The 20,767-nt window shown below is 43.1% G+C and overlaps 1 protein-coding gene across 3 annotated transcripts in view; it reads left to right on the top strand.

The window, feature by feature from the left end:
• Positions 1-15,102: 15,102 nt before the first annotated feature.
• The window catches only part of DIXDC1 (DIX domain containing 1), a 67,586-nt gene continuing 61,921 nt past the window's right edge, over positions 15,103-20,767 (top strand). For 2 of the 3 annotated variants that reach the window (XM_033172386.1, XM_033172387.1), the window contains exon 1: positions 15,103-15,342. In XM_033172386.1, coding sequence (XP_033028277.1) covers positions 15,283-15,342 — 60 coding nt within the window. In that variant the 5' untranslated portion in view covers positions 15,103-15,282. The remainder of the gene's footprint in view (positions 15,343-20,767) is intronic. The other variant, XM_033172385.1, reaches the window with a different exon arrangement.

Genomic DNA, 20,767 nt, shown 5'->3' with positions numbered 1-20,767 from the left:
CAATGTTCCGGCGCCATAACCGGCCACAGTCCAAAGCCACCTGATATGATTTCGGCCCTGTAACCCCAACCACCACAGCTGGCATCCAGGGAATCTCTCCCGCATAGTTCCTCACAAACACCTTGTCCCCTGGAACAAAAGACCGTGGCAGGCTACCACAGCCTGGGGGATCTTCCACAGCAAAGTCTGGGTGCAGCCGGTCAAGAGGAGATTTACATTTACCTAACATACATAACATTTACCTTGTGCAATGATCAACATTGATTGTATATTTAAGACCTATAGCACAAAGCATGCCCTCTACCTCATAGCTGTCAACTTCCCCCCCTTTTTTTTAAGGGAAATTCCCTTATTCCTCGCAAGAAAAGGGAAAAGTTGACAGCTATGCTCTCTCTACCTGCCAAGCTACAACACTTAGAATTTATACTATTTGCAGCCAAGGTTACAGTGATGTGTCCAAGGATCCAACTCAGAGCAGACGCATTGGAATGAATGGGTGTCATTTAAATGAGCGGGGCCAGATTTAGGTTTGATGAGGCCCTAAACTACTGAAGGTAATGGGGCCATTTATGGTATATGTCCAGCTGTCCTTTGTCAATAACAAATTGTTGCTGTTTTTTGTGTTGAATATATGCTATATGGTAATTTATGGACCTATCTGAAGCCATTTGCACATAACAAAATATGTATTTTATCAAAGTAACTGTTGAACTGAAATACTATTAAGAAGGAGTATATTAATAGTGAAATACAAACCGGTGATATTTTACGGAGCAGGCTAGCAGGCGGGGCCCATTACTTACTTAATAGTAGCGTACACAACACAAAACACTGTTGCTGTATGTAGGTTTTATTTTATTTGTTTTTTTATCTGATATTTTGGAAATGTACATCCAGTTTTTTTTTCTTTAATTTTTTGGGGGGCCTCCAAGAGAGTGTGGGGCCCTAAGCTCTAGCTTGTTTAGCTTATGCGTAAATCCCGCACTGTAAATGAGCATTGGATAAAACCCAAAATGAATATAAATGGAAGAAACAACTTTTTCCCCCAAGAGAAAGAAAGCTTTTGGAAATAGGTCAGAGCCTGATCAGACGCACAAATTTATTTCCCTCCCAGAGTGAAGGGGGAAAGGAGGAGGGGCGGGAAACGAGGGACTAGGCCGCGGTTGGCTCCCGTCTCCATGGCGACGAGAACGCGCCGGCGCTGCTACCTGGGAGCGAAGAGCGGCCTGCAGCGCGCGCCGAGCACCTTTCCCGGGAAGAAACGTGGGCGGGAGGGAGGTCGCATGGGGCGCAATGGAAAAGAGATGGATCCCAAGGGCGGCCGCTGCTGGTTCCTTAAAGTGGGTAAGGTAGCCGCGTGACGGGTATAAGCCCCCCTCTCAGGCATCGCCCCAGTCCCCAAGTATATAGGCACCTCCTTGCTCCTTGCAAAGCAACTTTCTTCCTCGACTCTGGTGCGAAAGGAAAAAGGGGATTACGCAGTTCCGAAGGAAAAAATATACTGTATATCCAGAAACTCCAGAAGCGCGTGGCTTCTGCTAACACTGACCATTGTTAGTTTTGGTAACCAAAAACGAGTTGAGGTGGTGTGGGGATTGTTTCCCTTACGCAAAATCACTTGTTTTATTTACAGGGCGATCTTAGGTAAGCCTACTCAGAAGTAAGTTTTCATTTAGTGAGACTTGCTCCCAGTCCCAAGAACTGCAGCCTGAATTGTATATATTTAAAATTTTATATGCATTTCTGTGCCACTTTTTAAGGTAGAAACAGCTCAAAAGGAACTAGTAATTTTTAAAAATTAAAACGAAAAAAATTTGCGTGGGTATTGTTGGGAATTTGAAAGCAACAAATCTGTGTGCATGCCTGCTTTTTAATGGACTGAAATCGTAACACATTTCACAGGGCACTCTCAGACAGTAGTGGTTTTTGAGTGGGATTCAGTCACATGCCAGAAATTAAAGTTGATTTGGAGCACTTGTGCAACAAATCAGCTTTTTCAAAAACGACTTTTTTTGTGTTAAGGAAATGAGAAAATGTACTGGAAAGTTTTTGACTCAACGTCATCTTAACCTTCCCACAAACAAATAATAATGTTCGAAAAACCAAGTGACATCATCTAACTTCCCCACAAACTGTGCAAACAAGGCAGAATGAATGCTCAATAACAGGTTGTATGGCTATTACTCCTGAGTAAACACACTTAGGATCAGGCTCTTCTTCTGATTAACTATTGGAGGTTGTGCAATGTGCATGGTAGTTAGAGAAATGAGCCTGGAATAACTAACACCTCTGGTTTAGTCCTCCCAGTTAGTGATGTGTACTGAGAATTCTTATTTCACATACGTGCAGTGGGGGGAAATGGCAGAAAAGCCATATCTTTATTATTTCTAAATGATTCGGCATGCTAAAAGGAGAAAAAGCACAATGTCAATAAAATTGTGCTATGAAATAACAATTTTTCAAGAGTATGAGCCTGATAAAAGTGGTGGAGGAATCCCCTCAAACATATGTTACTGTGAATGTTATCAAGTCTTCTGTTGTGGAGGTAGACAGTGATCACTTTGCATTCCCATCTACTCTTCATTATTAATTGTTCTCATTAATCATTGGTGCCAGATGTACCAAATCTGGGACTTGAAGTGGGCTTGAAGTGTATGGTGGAGGTATGCTGCGGAAGAATGGAGCACTTCATATTTATAGGCGCGCTCTGTTATTTTAACGGCATATCCAATTTCATTTCATTAGTTGTTATCCTCTTTTCTTCCTGTTACTTGCTGTAGGTTGTAAGAGAAGACCTCTCCTTTAAAGATTGAAAATGAACTGTCGTTTGCTGCTGCAGTATCATCCACTCCTTTCCAAAAGCTGTGTTTCTGCCTTCCTGACTCAGTTTCCTAAGGACGAACATGGGGACCCTTTTGGAAGTAGGGTCTCGTAATCTATCACAGCCAACCGAAACTTCGGTAAGTGTTCTGGCAATTATTTCTGACAAACTGAGGAGAAAATGAGATGTTTGAAGAGTACAAATGAGAACTCCTTCCCCCAAATGACAGAGATTATTCTTGCCTTGTTTGGTCATTCACTGCTGACGTCTTTGTAATGAGATCGTGTAGTAGAGGTAAGTAGAGCATGGCCTTAACGTTGCACTAATTTCCACAAAAATCACTTATAATTTACATAGGATAACCTGTAATTTTCATTTTCAGAATATATAGTAATGAAAGCAAGGATGTGGCTCAGTTGTACAGCTCATGTGTTTTGCAAAGTGTCCTGGGTTCAATCTCCAGTATCTCTTCACAGGACCCTGTCTGAATCCCAGAAAAGATACTGCCAGTCATTTATTTTCCCAGCTTGGAGCCCTCCAGATATTTTGGAACTACAGTTCCCATCATCCATGACCATTAGCCATGCTGCCTGGGACTGATGAGAATTGTAATCCACATCATCTGGAGGGCACCAGTTCGCAGTTGACACGTGGTCTGATTGGTGTTAGGCAGTTTCTATGTTCCTATTTGTGCAAAACATTGTGAAGCATTAAAAAAATGCAATTATATTGGAAAGTATTTATTGGAGTATACATTTGCCATGGGATCATCCTTTCAGATATACATGAAGTTTTATGCCGCACCTTAAATAAGAAAATTTATTTTGATGTTTCCTAATGTTCAAGTAGGCCTAATAGAATAGTGTATTAAACTGTGTTAAAAATGTATATCCTGTGCTAAGTTTCTCAAGGCAGCTTACAACAATAATAATCCTGTATAAAACCCACCAAAAACTAGCATTCCAAAAACCTACTAAGTGACAAATCAGTAAAAGCAGAGCAGCAGAGGCTTAGCAGCAGCATAATGGCATAAGCTTACGGATAGGTGTAGCATAGAACTGCTCTTAACTGTCTCTCATCTCTTTCAAGGATTTCTAAATCCATATTTTTCCAAGAACACCTGCTTTCCTTGCATCTTTTTTTGTTTTGTGGTATTTGACTGTGCCATTAGAAACTTAAATGGGGCAAACTGCTGATTGCAGCCTTTCCTGACTCTCTGACTGGCTGCATTCACATGTCATGCTAAATGTGCTAAATGCTTTAATTTGACATGCATGAGCAGAAACAAGCTGCAGTCAGCCTTGGGCTTGTGTGCCCCTGCATCCTCTCTTGTCGTTCCACATGACCAAGGGGTTGTAGCTTGTAAGCGCTTCCTTCTGTTTTTAGTTAACTGCAGTTTGCCATGTGGCCCAGACCTGAAATTGAGGTTAAAGTTTGGTTTGTTTCAACAAGCCAGCTTCAGAACCACAGGTTGACGTTGGCTTGTTTGAAATTAACCATAGAAATGTTAGTTACAAGCAAAATAAAAAAAAACTCCTCCTCCTGACCATGTGGTGCTTGTTCCTGCTTGTCTACATCATGACTTAGCATGACATGCAAATGCAGCCTCTGTAATAAACTGGCCACAAAATACAGTTATCTCTGAAACTGAATGCTAACCCAGGACCAGTTTAGATGTAAGGGAATACCAGAGTTTCCTGCTACGTGAGAAGCCTTGGGCTCATGCATTCCTCCCTCCCTGCTTGTATGGCCATAAGGAGGAGATTGGAAGCTTTTTAATTTTGGTTTTAAACAAGCCATAGTTTCCTATTACTTCTGAACTTGGTTAGTTTAAAGTATGGTTTGTTCAAATGAGTCAGGATAAAATTGGTTTCGAATCTTAGCCTGTTTGGATATCACAGTTTAAAGAAACCACATCAACACCCCCCCCCTTTTAATGCACTTTGTTACTTTGAAACAGAAGCAAAACCTTCCAATTTTCTTGTAGCCTCACAAGATGGAATGGAGTGGGGAGCATTTGAGCTTGAGGCTCATAGAGGAAACCTTGGTGTCCCATGGTGTCCAAACCTGGCGCATAGTGAATGCTATCATAGAAGGACCATTGGTCCTTCTAGCTCAATGTATGCATTGACAGGCAGCAGTTCTTGAGAGTTTCAGTGAGAAGCCTCTCCTAGCATTACCTGGGATTGAACCCAGGTCCTTCTGTGTGTAAGGCAGATGATCTGCCACTGAGCTATAAGCCCTTCGCCAGGAGAGCTATGCCACTGTTGTCAACAGAGGATGATGATAATGGCAGATGAATTGGAGACCCTCCCCTTATACTACTGCTTGGTACATAGGATTGTTATGGAGGATTGGGCTGTTAACAGCTGTGAAAATTAAACAAGAGTCTCTATTTGCCAAGTTAGTACTTTTCAGTTCCAGGTGCTGGGGGCAAATGAAACAGCTGAAGAGCACCCAGAGACATCTAGTTGGCCAATGTTGGAAATAAGAGTGCCAGATTAGATGGGTCTGCTCTGCTCCAGGAGCACAAATCTGAAGCTCTTACGATGGCATGTTATATTACGGTCACTAGATTGGCCATAGAGGATTAAGTGGTTCATATACTTTGTGCTTTGTCCTGTTTCAGTTTGCTGAACACACAGTAGTAGCCTTCATCCATTGTTGGATAATGATGTTAGCAGCAGACTCTGCCACAGCCTGAAATGTTAGCTCTTCAGCCTAGTATATTGGATAGGTAGAAATTTGTATTATCAGCACCAGGCAACTTGCATCTTAGCTCTGTTACCATCAGTGTGAGTTTTCCTGCCGACTTCTATAAGAGGTAGATTGCTGCCTTAGACCAGTGGCTCCCAAACTTTTACAGACTACCACCCCCTTGGTTCCATAAACCCATCCCCAGTGCCCTCTACCATGCTCTATAAAAAGCATTATTCAGAATAGCGGTTTGCACAACCCACCAAGGTAGATAACAACTGCAGTAACATTCGGAACAGTAATAATTAGTTACACGTTTATTCAAGATCCAATCAAAACTGTTTAGTTTAATTAATTCAACAAAAGAGATGAACTTGATCCAGTGATGTTAGTGTTTCAAAGGCTGATAATTCATTTACATCTCCAGCACTCTCCTGCCTCTTAGCGTCCCGTCCCGTCCCCCCATTTCACTGCCCCTTAGGGGACGGTACCACCCACTTTGGGAACCACTGCCTTGGACCTAGAAACACAGTTCTGTACTTGACAATTAACTTATAATAGATTTTCCTTATGGGAGAGTGAACATATTTTTTTTGTGAGAATTACTTCCAGGTTAACTTATATTTCTAATAAACTATCAAAGGTGTGGGCACTATGTAAAGTGCTTTTTACTTACAACTTACTTAACACCCCTCCCACCCCCAGATTGGTTTACATTGTTGAAAGGAAACACAAGTTCCATGTCAGATTGGAAGTCCAGGGTATATTTATCAATACCCAAGGGTAGATTTACATTTGTAAGGAGGGGTAAGTACTAAAAATCGTTAAGCATGGAGCAATAATAACTGTAACAAATAAAGTTTTTGCCTAGGCATTGATATGCATAGGTTTTGTTGAAATTGGCCACCAGAGGTCACTGTTCTCAACCAATTGTAGATTTTTGTTTTGAAGGTCAAGGGTGGCCAGTCTGTACAAAACAGCTCCCACAGAACACTTGGTTGTCAGTCTTCATTTGTATTCACCTGTGGCTGTTTTAAGATAATGACGATTTTTGCAGGAATACTTTTAGCTGAACATTTGGAGTCTTGCGTAATAGTGTCTCATAGCTTATAGCTAATGCCGGGGAATGGGGTAGGGAAGTCCTGATGTGGGTGGGCATTGTACAAGATGCCTAAAGATGTAGATCTTATGTTGGATTTAAGAAGCCTGCAGTCTGCAATCCAATCAGGGATGGGGAGAACAGCTGCAACTTGCTTTACTTTTTAAATAATGAGCAGCTTTGTCTTGCAGTTCCCTGACTTACAGCTAGTATTATATCTGGGTGCATTTGGGTAATATTTAGACTGCCCTTTATTTTTTTCATCGCACTCTTGAACTGTATGATTCCTCCAGCATTAAGAAGGTGGCTCGGGAGATTTCCCTTTGGTGGTTTTTGTATGTGTGCAGGAAATTGATAAAAGGGTTTACTTATCTCTGGTACAGAGTCTGGGAGAGATTATTTTCGCTCTTAAAATATGTGGCAGTGTTTATTATTTCTAAGGTGCCTATATTTGATCTTTTAATTCGGATTTGCAGTCCTTTGTTAACAGGGTGCTTGATTAATAGTACTGCATTATAAACTATTCCAAACACAGAATTGTAGAGTTGCAAGGGAACCTGAGGGTCATCTCATCCAACTCCCTGCTATGCAGGAATCTCAACTAACAGATGGCCATCCATCCTGTGCTTAAAAACCTCTGATGAAGGAGAGTCCCCCGCCTTCCGATTTTTCTGCAGCGGAAGCTGGGTATACACCACACCAAAACCCACTAGATGATTAAATATTTCTGCCCCTGCTACAAAAGTGCAGGAAGTGGTTGGAGAACCTTTTCCTCCTATCACATGGCACCGTTCTTGAATACCAGTGAAGGCAATGGAGGACTGGCACTCAGGCCATTGTAGCCTTCCAACAATTAAATCAGTTTCTCCCATTCTTGGAACTAATACAGTACCAGCTCACATTAGCCCCAACCATCATGACCATCTGGAGGATGCAGGTTAACCACTCCTGACCTAATGTTATAGCAGCACAGGGCCTATTGGTCTATAGCATCCTTAGGTTTCGACGAGAGTGTTCTGGTCAAGGATATTTAGGGCTGAACTAGATGTAACCCTGTGCTTGGAGTTATACTTTGGACCTTACATCTAGAACATTGACCCATGGCATTTTAGTCTGCTAACCTTGATTTTTTTCCCTCCCTGGGGCTGACAAACTGCACATAATACCTGCAGCCTTGTTCTCAACAGTGCAGTGCCATAGAGCAGCCTGATTTTCACAATGTTTGTTTAAGGAATTTGCATTCTCCCCTTACAATAAAAAATATTATCAGGATGGCTTACAAATAAAACAATAAGATGCAATGCAAAACACATAATAAAACAGCAATGAATAAAACAGGAATTGAACAGCATGGATAAAATGGTAAATTCCAAAGTCTGGGGAATTTTTTTTTAAAGTGTTTTGGCATCAAAAAGGCACCAGGAGAGTCTCTGTGGACTTAAAACTCCACCAGATTGGGCCCTCATGCTACAAGTTCTTATGCCCAGGACCCAAATGCAACCCTCCAGGCCTCTTGATCTGGCCCATGTGACTCCTCCCAAGCTACACCCCTCATTGCCCCTGCTTCACACCCTCCTTGAGTGTTTTTGCCTGGCTATAATGTGTCCTTGAACTCTGTTAATGTGTCTTGCTTATCTAGACACATGATAGAGGTGTGCGTATGTGTAAAAACTATCCTGTTGTACAAAAGGTACAACATTCAATGCTCCACCCACTTTTCCCTTTAGCCCTGCCAATCACTGGCATGTGGCCCCCCAGAAGGTTGTTCAGATGGGAATGTGGCGCTCTGGCGAGAAAGGTTGTCCACACCTGTGTTAGAAGATGAGTGCTTTGAAGGTTATTGTCATAGGTTTCTGTTTTTTGCATGAGGCATGGTGTACTTGGCCTCCTTTGTGAAGTGCCATGCGCTTAGTATTGTGCTGCAGTTGACTCCAGTCCCTGTTTTATAAAAATAATTCCAGGCAACAGTGCCATATGGGGCCCCGTGTTCGAACTGGGGATTAGTACTTCAGATGATGTTATTACCCCTACCCACTCCACTTCTGTCAACAGCAAATCTGCGACCCAGACAGGCCAGAGTAGTCTCTCTCCTGTGAGCTCATTTATTATGACTTCTAGAGCCCGAATGAAAGGCTACATTGTCTGCTGTAATTTAGCAGGCAGAATAAGCAATCCAGAGCAGCTGGCAGCATCCGCTGCTTTGGTCAGGCGAAATATTTTCTTGCCTTTTGGTCTGCAGGATGGGGCACATCCACATCCCAAAATTTTAGGAATTGGTGTGTTGTTTCAAATGCATTTTCTCCCTGTGGTATATGGAGGGAGGGCGTGTTGGTCCATGTGGCTAATTTGGACCTCTACTGGTTCACGAAGGGCTGTACGTGTATGAATGGTTTTTGATTTTTTTGTTTGCAGGCAGGATAGGTCAGTGATAATATGCACATGATTTGCACATGGAAAGTCCCAGGCTTTATCTCTGGCCTCTCCTGTTTTAATAGGACTTTTGGTTGAAGGGCTTGGAAAGACCCTTGCTTGATATCTTGGAGATCCACAGTCAAGTCAGAGTAAAGAACAAGGTGATGGAATGAGCCAGTGGTCTGGCTCGGTATAATCTGAGGTGGCTTTGGATGTTTAGTCAGTACAGTTGCTTCAAGTAGAGGGTGGAAGGGGCAGGCCTGCTGCTTTTTCCGGGGACATTTCTGAGTGCCTGATTGTGTCAAATCAGTAGGCACAGGAAGCTCCCACTGAGTCATGACCTCTGCATTATGTCACATGATTGAGTTTGGTCCACATGGATAGGCTTGGAGCAGGAAGCCCTTTGTAGCCATGCTCCCACCATGAGTGAGGGTTATTGTATCTGAAGAAGTGTGCATGCACACGTAAGCTCATACCAAGAACAAACTTAGTTGGTCTTTAAGGTGCTACTGGAAGGAATTTTTTTATTTTTTATTTTGTTTCGACTATGGCAGACCAACACGGCTACCTACCTGTAACTGGACCAACCACTGTTCTCAGCCACATGTCCCTGTCTTATTAGTAATTAAACATCTGGTTTCTGCCTCTGGGGTTTCCACATTTATCAATAAAACCAAGCTCCCCATGAGCCAAACCTCATTAATGCTCGGTGGAAGCTAGGTTTGGTATAACAGCTGATGCTGATCCTATGGGAAAATCTGAACAGCTGCCATGATCAACAGTTCCGAAGCGCAAGTCTTTTAGGAGGAGATCTTTGGAAATTTCAGGTGCCTTTCAGAACGTGGTTTCCTCCCATCAGATGCCCTGAAATCAAGCCCAATCCTTTGTGAATTGTTGCGGTGGAAGGGCACAGTAAAAGGAAGTTCTCCTGCACAAGGCCCACTGAAATAAGTAGGGTCTTCTCATTAATTTCAATGGTGCTTGTGTAAGAGAACATCCTAGCGAATGGCAAGGAAACTTGCCTTCTGTGCAGCGGAGGATGGTCTACTAGGGCAGCTTTTGCCTGTCCCCAGCCAGACCCTACTTGCCTGCTTTCTTACTTATAAACCACCCCAGGAGATGGCATTGCCTGTCAGCTTCCTCTCCTTAGTCCCAGTGTTGCCCTTATATAACTTGGCAGGAGGAGAATGGGGGACAAAATTAGAATTACCGTAGTTGGCTCTGTTGCCACCTGCTGTTCGGGTGGCAACAGAGCCAACTTCCCACCCTGCCAGTCCCAATGGTGGTACCAGCCACCAAAGCTTCTGTGTGTGATCACATTTATGAAAAAGGAACAATCACTTGATAATTAGTTCTCGCCATCAAGTGGCAAGTTGCGCAGGGCTTGCTCCATGTCTAAGACAGCAGTTTGGCTCACCTATTCTGAACCTGGAAAAAGAGCTGTGAGTGAAGCTCAAAAAGCTCATCCACCCACAGATGCTATTGCATGATAAGAGCTATTGCCTGATCTGCTGCTTCTCCTGTTTCATGATTTAAACAGGGCATTGAAGGGATTAAGTCCTGTGTGCACCTCCCCCTCCATGTTGCTATCAATATTATTCAGAAGGATTATCTCTCTCTTTGTAGTGTAGAGGGTTGGTTTACTTCTCCCCACTCTCCCCTCCCCCATGCTTCTGATGTAGGACACAGGCAGCCTTCCCAGCATCCTCTCTACCCTGATAATGTCAGTTTGTGGATTGTATCACTTATGGGAAAATAGAACATGTTAAAATGGGAAACCAGATTTATTAAGAACATGAGAACACCTAGAAGACACCTGCCACCCCTTAACTTAGATTATTCATTACTTATGTATTTGTTTTATTTAAAAATGTTTATAAATTACTTAACATTTTAAAAATCTGTAAGTCCTGTGCAGTCTAAAAACAAACAATATCAGTAAAACAATGCAACCTAAAACCAATAAAACCCCAATGTAAAAACTTATGAAAACAAGTAAAACAGGAATTCAGGGGAGCCAGCAACACAAAACAGGGTCCAATCTTATGAGTCGAGGAAAGCCTGGGTGGAAAGCTAAGTCTTTGCAAAATGTCTGAATGTTTCACATGTGGTAGAGGGAATGGCATTCTGTAATACAGGGACAACAACAGACCATGCATGTTTTCAAGTCGCCACCCTGTGATATTCTGTAGGCTGTGGTGCCACGTGTAGATTTATTCATATGGTCTAAATAAGTGTTCCTCAACCTTGGGTCCCCAGATGTTTTTGGCCTACAACTCCCATCATCCATAGCTAGCAGGACCAGTCTAAATGATCTTACAGTTCTCTACAGGCACAGGTGGTCTTTCAGGTAACCTGATCCCAAGTCGTTCAGGGCTTTATATGTCAACATCAAGATGTTGAGCATGGCCATGTGCACTCATTAGTGCAGTTTTCCTTATACAGGTGTTTTGAACTACAGGTCCCATCAGTCTAGCCCATCACCAGGAAAGCACCAGATTGAGGAGGGCAGCATTAGTGCATTATACTAATACTTTTGATTTGGCTTCACTTCATAAACCACCCCACATCATGTTACCGGTAAGTTATTGGATGCTACAGTAGAGGAACTTTGACATGCTATCATGTTAATGTTCACAATACTGCGTTTGGGGGACATTAAAGATATGCAACAGTAAACAAGCATTATGCAGTCTGTTTTTTTGGAGAGGATTGGGGTAGCAACATCCATGTATCAGAGGTTGCAAACATTCTTTTCTGTATCCTGGAGGGTATTGAACTCATACTTAGTACATGATAAAAAGTTGTCTGTAAATCTTTATCCAGTGTGCAACAATTATTTTACATACCGGTATTTCTGAGGCAGTGGTTGTTTTTACATTGAGGCTTAAATGTTTACCGTAAATGCTTTAAGAGTAACAGTCTTAAAATTGCATTGCTTCTTATCAAGGCTACATATCATTCCTTATTTCAAGGTCTCATAGAATATCAAGGAATTCTTCGTGGGCTATAATGCAGAATCTTGGCCTATTTGTGTTATTGTAATCTGTTTTGGTGACAGTTCTGCATATTGTTCCTTTCCTTTGTATACACTGCATAGTTTAAAATCCAGAATAGGAGAGCTCTGGTTTTCGTTCTTTATTATTAAATAAAAAGTTTTCAATCCTTACGAGGGCAAAAGAATTGCTTTAACTTGCTAGCTGCTTCTGCTAAAAGATGCAGAAGTGGTGTATGGCTGGAACATGGAGTTTCCCTACTACAGCTTGCTTTCTCTCCTTTCTTTTTTATTATTTTATTATATTTTATTTTGACAAAGTAATAATCATAAATAAAGAAGAATAAAAAATAAAAATGTGCACCCCACCACTGAGACCATTCCATTGTAACTATCCAACCTCCCAAAATTTCAACACCTCTTCCGATGGTTTGACCCCTTTCCGTTTTAACAGCTCAAATTCTACAAACACCTTTCATATCTCCTCAAAATAATTTCTTCTGCATATGCCCCGTCTTACCTGAATGGCACATGTTAATTTATCATTCATACTGTAGCTATATCCCACACCTCTTTATACCAGTCTTCCATATTATGTTCTGCTTGCCCCTTCCACTTCCTAGCTCTCATAATTCGTGCAGCTGTCAGTAAATTTGTGGACAAGTCCTTCATAGAATCATAGAATCATAGAATCAGAGTTGGAAGAGACCACAAGGGCCATCCAGTCCAACCCCCTGCCAAGCAGGAAACACCATCAAAGCATGCCTGCAAACTTCTTTCTCTCCTTTCTCATATCCTCGTGTTGTTCTCTGTCCCTTTTATTCTTATGTGCTTCTTCTCTTACCCTATTCTCATGTTGGTCTTATTTTTCTTTCAAAAAGTGCTAACCCAAATTTATAAGAAAAACTTGATTGAGGTCTTGAACTCGAAGTGGTGAACCAGGTCTCCACACTGCCAGTGATTCTGAGTAGTCATTGGATCCAGACGTCCCTGCTCCACTTCTTGAGTTCCCCACACCAGTTGCCTGGATTCCTGGCCAGCTTTCGGGTGTACCCATCCCATCTCCCAGGGTTGCAGGAACAGAGGAGACAGCAATCCAGGCAGGAACTTCCCAGGCAGCAACTTCAGAGTCTCCAGCAAAGCGTCCACCTAGCTACCTGTGAGGCTACTCAGGAGGAGAGGAAATGCATGGAAACTCCCACCTGGAGAGGGGCTGGCTGAGAGCCAGGAAGGGGTAGAGCAGGGGTCAGCAAACTTTTTCAGCAGGGGGCTGGTCCTCTGTCCCTCCGACCTTGTAGGGGTGGGGGCGGACTGTATAGGGGGGGAAATGAACGAATTCCTATGCCCCACAAATAACCCAGAGATGCATTTTAAATAAAAGCACACATTCTACTCATGTAAAATCACGCTGATTCCCTGACCGTCCATGGGCTGGGTTGAGAAGGTGATTGGACCGGATCCGGTCCCCGGGCCTTAGTTTGCCTACCCATGGGATAGAGCTCCAGCTCCTATATAAAATCCCAGTCCGAGCTGCTTCATTGCTGAAACAACAGCCTTCATTCCCACCTCTAATCTTCCTGACCTGGAGAAATGGACAGAGAAATGGTGCAAGTTAAGCCAGTGTGTTGAAAGTGGCTTATAATTTGGGCTCTTCTGTGTGTGCCTATCATAGGACATTTTCATGTTTTAGGAAGTAATAATATGTTATTTGTACACTGACTTTTATTATAGTTACTTGTGACTTCTAACATGGGCTGTAATCCTGTGTACAGTTATTTAGGAGTGATTCCCATTGAAGTCAGTGAAACTTAACTTACAAGTAATATTGCATAGGATCGGACTGAAAGGCAGCAATATGCTCCGTTTTAAGTGTGTCATTTCAGGCATTTATTAACAAACAATTTAAATAGTACTGGGATGGGATTGTCTGAGGGCTGTTCTTGCATAACTCTGCATCTGGTTTGGTTAAGCAGTGCTAGGAATTCCCATTGTTTTGTTCACTTAAAAGGAAGGGGGTGAAGTCTTGCTGAGCAGTGTGGTTTGTTCCAGAAAAGCATTTTACTTCACTGATAGCTTAAAGATACCAGTGTTCCCACTTTAGTTGGATGAATATCTCATAATAGCTCTAATCCTGGCCATCACTGTGCCTTGCCCCCTTCATTCCTATAGCCTGTTAACTGGAAAATAAACAAATGCCAAAACAAAAATTTGATTTTGCACAAATCTTGCTTATTTACATTCTTTTTTTTTAAGGAGTAAGGAGATGAGAAGGGTCGGAGAACAGGGGTGTGACTGACTCGAGGCACTTAGCATACTCACAGATGTATAGCCAACCGTCACCCCTTTTGAAGTCCAAATTACTTTTTTTGGTGTGTAACAAATACAGAGTTCTATTTTTAAAAATCCAAGAGAAGGAAGTGTGTACCACAGGACAAAGATGATGCAATCCTGTACACGTTTACTTGGAATTAAGTCTGTATTCTGTTAGTTTTACTCTCAGGTACATGTGCCTAGGAATGCAGCCTAAATTATTCCAGCAACTTGAAAGGAAATGCTACGAGGATGTGGACACACCTAATTTGTTTATTGCTCCCCCTGGGCTGTAATGATTGATTTGCAGAGCCAAGCCATAGAGCATGTTTTCAAACCACATGTTAGCAATGAAACTGCCCTTTGTGGTTATACCGTATATACAATGTACCCTAACACTGAAGAGACGGCAAATAATTCGGGCATAGCCTGTTACAGCCACACTGGCATTGACTTTCAGCTTTCCTGCCCAAAGTTTTAAAGTTGGAAGTTCCATTTTAGATTTTCTTCTCTTTCAACTACATTCCCTTCTTAGCCGAACCAGATTTGCTCCCCCTGCTCCCCCCCCACTCCTTCGGAGCAGAGCTCTGTATCAGATGGAGGGGCCAGCCTCTGGAAATAGGTTTCAGATGTTTTCCCTGACCAGTTCCTCAGCCTGCATCTGTTAAGCTGAGGCGTTTCTATAGGAACAGAGTGGTGTGACATCTCTCCCGCTGCTCCCCCAGTGGCTCCCTTTGAGCATGCCCAGTACAAGTCTTGACTTTGGCTCAAGTATCCTGTTTGCACTAACGGGCTGCACATATGGGACTATGAGCGAGGTCCCCCATGAGCTGCAAGTCTTTGTCTTTAGGAGGAGGAGGGGGAGAAGGAGGAGGAGGTCGTGCCCCAGGCTGGAGGATTTGTTCTGCATGCTCCGAGAACTCGGCCCTTTGGGTGGGCTTCTGAAGAATGCTTGCCTGCTTGGCGCGCGGAAATTTATTGGATATCCTGCACGAGGGCTTCACGGAGGTAAATAAAACTTACCTATTTTCTTCTGTGTCTCGTCTTCTGCAAAGCTCTAAAACTGAAACGGGAAAGATCTTGACCTCCAAACGTGAGGATTTGAAGCACCCAGCAGCCTCACTGGTGCTTTGCGGAGCATCATTAAGTTTTGGAGAGTTTGTGTCAGCGATTCCTAGCTAGCTGTTTATGCACCAAGTTGCAGCAAGCAACCTTTGCCGACTGACTCAGCAGTAAAGCGCGGAAATGTTAGGATGGAAGACCTGCCTTGTAGAATTGGCAGGTTTTTGCTGGGTGTGTGTATGTGTCTGCTTGAAATGCAGTAAAGTCTGTTGTTATGGGCATGCAGATTCCTGGAGTAGGGACGTAACATGCTGGTTGCTCCCCCGCCCCCTTTCCCCGTCCATCTTGATTCTAAACAGTTGGGGACATAGAAATCGGCACATACGGGGTGGGTGGGCGGCGTAATTTGAGCAATTATTCTGAAGTTGAAGGAAAGCATGTTAAATAAACCCTTAAGTTGTGGGACGGAATACCTGGCTGATACCGTGGGGGGGGGCAGCATCTCCTAGACCTGCTTGCAAGCAGTTGGTGCAAAGCCAGTTCAGTTTGATCTGTTTGCCTTTATCAAGGAATGCCATCAGTGTCCATGCAGCTAAGTCAAGGGTTTCCTGGCTAAGTAAGCTGAGAAGACAGGAGACCAACGTGAGACTTATGCTCAATGATCAGGATTATGGTGGTTTTCCTCCTCACCTGACAGAACTTACATTGTGTTCCAGACTTAACCTTGTGTCTTGATTTAGCCTCTTGTAACACTTCTTTTGTCGGTTGCAGGCCTCAGCTCCTCTCGAATGTTTCATTCCCTTTTTCCTATTTACAAACTCCTATCTTACAGTGCATCCAGATAAATGAGACTGCTCAGGGGGAACTTCAGACTTGTAAATATACGGTAGAAAATGAGCACTTCTCTCTCTCTCTAGTTTTCTTTCACTGCTGCCCTCCCTTTTCATTTGAATACCCTGCTGTCATTTATGAGTTTTAGGTTTATTCAGTGTATACATCACTTCCTACTAAAAAAAAGTCCCCAAGTGTTCTGTAACGAAAGTAAAAAATGCAGTTAACGTTCTGTTTTCTATTGGCAGGCTACAAATGTTGTTGAACTACAGCTCCCATCATCCCATTTGCCATCTGCTTGCTGGGGCTGATGGGTGTTATAGTTTAACAAGATCGGGAGGACCACAGGTTCCCTACACCTGGCTTAGTTTGTCCTCCTCTCTATTCTCTAATGGGAGTGGGGTGGCAGGTAGAAGCAGAGGAATCCTGAAGGATATTTCTGTGACCAGAATCTGTTATTTTTTCTCATTTTTAAAGCAAGCAGTGGAATCCACTCTGAAGTAAATGCGCATAGGATTAGGCCATGGGTGAACACCCTGGTCTGAGCATATCCCCAGGAATAAAATCTAGTTTGAGGGTCAGGAAAGCAAAGATTCCCCCACAGACTCATGGATTTTTTTGCTGGTGTATTGTGCAATGTGTTACTGACACAATAATACCAGTTACAGGTGGGTAGCCGTGTTGGTCTGCCATAGTCAAAACAAAATCGAAAATTCTTTCTAGTAGCACCTTAGAGACCAACTGAGTTTGTTCCTGGCATGCACACGAAAGCTCATACCAGGAACAAACTCAGTTGGTCTCTAAGGTGCTACTAGAAAGAATTTTCGATTTTGTTTTGACACAATAATAGTGCATTAGTTGCTGGACCGCCCACACATCATTAGTTTCTCTGCAATGCTTCCCTCGTGTAACCACGTTACTTCCATCTGGAAGGGCATTCTTGCACAATAGGACAACAAAAGTAGGTACCCAAAAATCTCTGGAACTTTTTTGGGGCCAAGGCGTATGTGTTAAATTTCATTTTATAATGCCTTCTTGGAACATTTGTCATATGTAGAGGATTTTAGCAGGAAACTACAGGATGTGCATGACTGAAAAACAAAGCAGTATAAAACTTTAGAGAGTATTAACAATGTTGAAAGCAGGATTGCTTATCCGCACCTCAGTACCACCATGAGCACAAATCACCCCGAAAGCACATTGAAAAAGACATCTAGAGGGCCTCTTGGATCCTCTGCGACAAATCTGTCTTGAACTTCCCAGCAAGGGCAGTTTGGGATTTAACCTCCTGGTGTGCCGGCTGGGTGCCATTTCGGCTCTCAGATCCCTTGACTCCCAATTGACTTTGGGAAACTGCCAAATAGGGCAACAAGATCATACTATTCTCAGTTCTTACATCTGAAATGAACCATGCACTCATATTCCACTTAACAGCAGGAATCTCAATTAGGCTGGGTCTCAGAGCTTTGAGAAGCAGATCTTTCCTCCCTTTTTCATTGTGTTAAGTTTCAAATGAGGGGTGAGATGGGGAATAGGCTTCAGAGGGCATGCAATGTCATAGCATCTGTGCTATCTCCCTATAGATTTCTGAGCATATTTTATTGTACTGATCTCAACCTACACAGTCCTAAATGTCATGAGCTTCACAAGACTACTTCCATTCCTATATGCCATCACAGTATCTTAAATCAACCAAGACTATATCACTGAACAATAAGAACACATACAGAGGTATTATTGTTGGCTGTTCACCAGCTGTGGCATTTCTTGCTTTTGTTAGCCATAGCTAGATCATTGCATCATACATGCAGTAGGGATGCAGGGCCTGGGGCAAATTGTTAAAAATGTTTTAAGAAAGTAGAAATGTGAACAGTGCTAATAAACATAAGTACAGCTAAAAAGTTACTGTACTAAGTAGAAATGAGTTAAGCTTGGACTTGTGAACAAAATTATGGAGGATCTTGCACATACAAGTTTTTCCTAATGAGGCAAACAGCCATTTTAATCTAGGAAAGCTGATGAGAAAGGGTTAACCACTCCCTCCAGTGCCACAGTTCCTTCTGTGGCTGCTGTTCGCTAAAATTTATGGAGACTGCAAATCCGATCATGGATTTCCATTATCTTGTCTAGCTTGGCTTTTAGGCTTGAGAATTTCTCAGCTGCCCTTCATAAATATCCACAGCACTTTGGCCAAAGATCAGGAAATTGCAACTGAGGTTCAGCCCTCTTTTCTTGCAAAAGGCAGGGCCACATTTATTTTGGCAGCTTCAAGCTAAAAGGGACTCACTATAATAGGATGCTACCATCATCCTTAAATTGCATCTTCAGCTTCTGAGGCATAAGAAGTAAGACTGTTTTGCTCCAGGTTTCACGCTTGCAGCTAGAAAGGGAAGCAAGGATGTGTGATTTGTAATCTTGTGCTTTGATCCACTAACCACAGTCCTTCCGCTGTACTGTCTTAAGGAGGTTTATTCATGAACTCAGCAGACTTTGGAGCAGTTGCAGTCTCAGCTATGTGTGACCGCCACCCCACCCCCAGCTGGCCAGGTGATGTTGTCTGACGCTTGTTGGACTAGAGGACTTTTCAGGACATGATTACAGCAGGAGTGAGAAAGTGGTTCAGCACTAGTAGCTGCTTTAAAAAATGCTGCAGCTAATGACATATTTTACTTCCATGCAGCTAATACATTTTGAATGCAGTTTTTGCAAATGTGACAAGTGTCTTACAGAAATTAATGGACCTGTTGCATAAACCCTGGAGCAGAATGGTAATTGTCCCCCCCCCCCCCGCCCTGATGAAGCATGGGAATCACAAACCTTGCATAACCTTGCTGGTTGGGCCTAGATACAGTGCAGCAAAATAGAATGGGTTCGGCTTAAAAAACAAAACAGAAATACAGTGGTGCCCCGCTAGACGAAAATAATTCGTCCTGCGAAAATGTTCGTCTAGTGGGTTTTTCGTGTAGCGAAGCGGCAATGCAAGCCGCGCTTTTGCTAGACGAAAATTTTCGTCTTGCGAGGGCTGCCCATAGACTTTTTCGTCTTGCGGGGCTGCCTTCCGCTAGACGAATGCTTTCGTCTAATGAGTTTTTCGTCTAGCGAGGCATTCGTCTAGCGGGGCACCACTGTACATCCATTCCTTTATATATTCACACAACCTCAAAAACTAACTGCTTAGAAAAAGAATAACAAATTGCAAAGAAAATACATTCTGGTCTCTTGTCAGTGGGCCAGGGGACCAAGGAACATGGGGAGGAGGGTGCTCCTCTGCCCCCTAGGAAGAAGATTGTGGCGGCGACTTACCTTCTAACATCTGTAGAGAGCTTAGAAAATTCTAGACACTTTCTAAGTGTTAATATTCATGAAGATGAATTTAGAAGTTCTTAAATGCAAATATAGAGGGGTGGGTGCGCGCGCACACAAACATTTGGCTCTCAAATAATCTCCCTACTGTTTTTACAGTCATACACTTCTTGTTTCAAGATCACAGCACTGCTTCTGTGGTTGGCATTTTGGGATCTGGATTTGTCAGGTGGTTTTGTTTCTGCTGGTCTCTCCTGCCTCCTTTTTGCTGGCTGTGAGCACTCACCCAGCCCCATTAACTCAGGGAATGAGTGTGACCAAGAAAGAGGGCCTTATTGCCTTTATGGGTGCAGGGCCAGTTCTGTACCAATCAAAATCTGTTTTCGCAGGGCTTCCACTGCACATTAACATTGCCACTTTTAATTTGAGGGAAAAGCATATAACCAGAAGTTATTGGTGGTACAGAAAAGCAATAAACAATAAATAGCAATCTCTCTTTCCCTCAAGATGGAGAAGAGAGCAGGAGGGCCACTAGCTGGGAAGCCCCCTGGAATCTTCTCCACTGATGCCTCCTCCTCTGATCTCTACCACTGCTGCTGAGCAGGGTGTGGAAATGTGATGTTCCTACTTCTTTTCTCATGCCCATGTTTCCTGAGCATAGTGGTTGGGAGGATTGGGCCCATAGTTGCTTATGGCAAATCTGGAAGCTGCTCGTTCTACCTCTTTCTCTCTCTTTCGACAAAATTTCCACTCTGTGATTCTTTTCAGAAGATGAATGAGGAGGCAGAGGTGGCTGTTTGAGATTGCTGTCTCAGTAGAATTATGGACCCAGTCTACTGCCATGGGGGTGAGCAGGAGAGTAGAGACAAGAACAGCCACTGCTTTCTCTTCTTTGTATGCTTCCCCCCTGGAAGAGGCAGAGGCCCAAAGGGGGTGTGCTGCTGGGTTCGATAGGCTCCAGGAAGATTCCTACCGCTGTGTGGGTGGGTGGGGGGTCTTCCCTCCTGTACATGGCAGGGCAAGGGAGAAGAAATTGCTGTTGACTTCTCTTCACTAGGAACAGCTGCTGATCAGATGCTTTTCTTTTAAAATAAGAGTGACAGTGTTAAACATACCCTTTTCAAAAGGGATGCTTCATATGTCATTTGACCCCTGGTCGCTAACATAATCCTCGAATCAGGGTTCAGGGGAGCATCCTTAGGCTAAATGAATCTTCAGTTCCTGGATAAGATATGGT

The sequence above is a fragment of the Lacerta agilis genome, chromosome 15 (genome assembly GCF_009819535.1).
Source record: "Lacerta agilis isolate rLacAgi1 chromosome 15, rLacAgi1.pri, whole genome shotgun sequence".
Classification (NCBI taxonomy): Eukaryota; Metazoa; Chordata; class Lepidosauria; order Squamata; family Lacertidae; genus Lacerta; species Lacerta agilis.
Note: the sequence above shows the minus strand (reverse complement) of the source record. Positions and strands in the feature narration are given on the sequence as shown.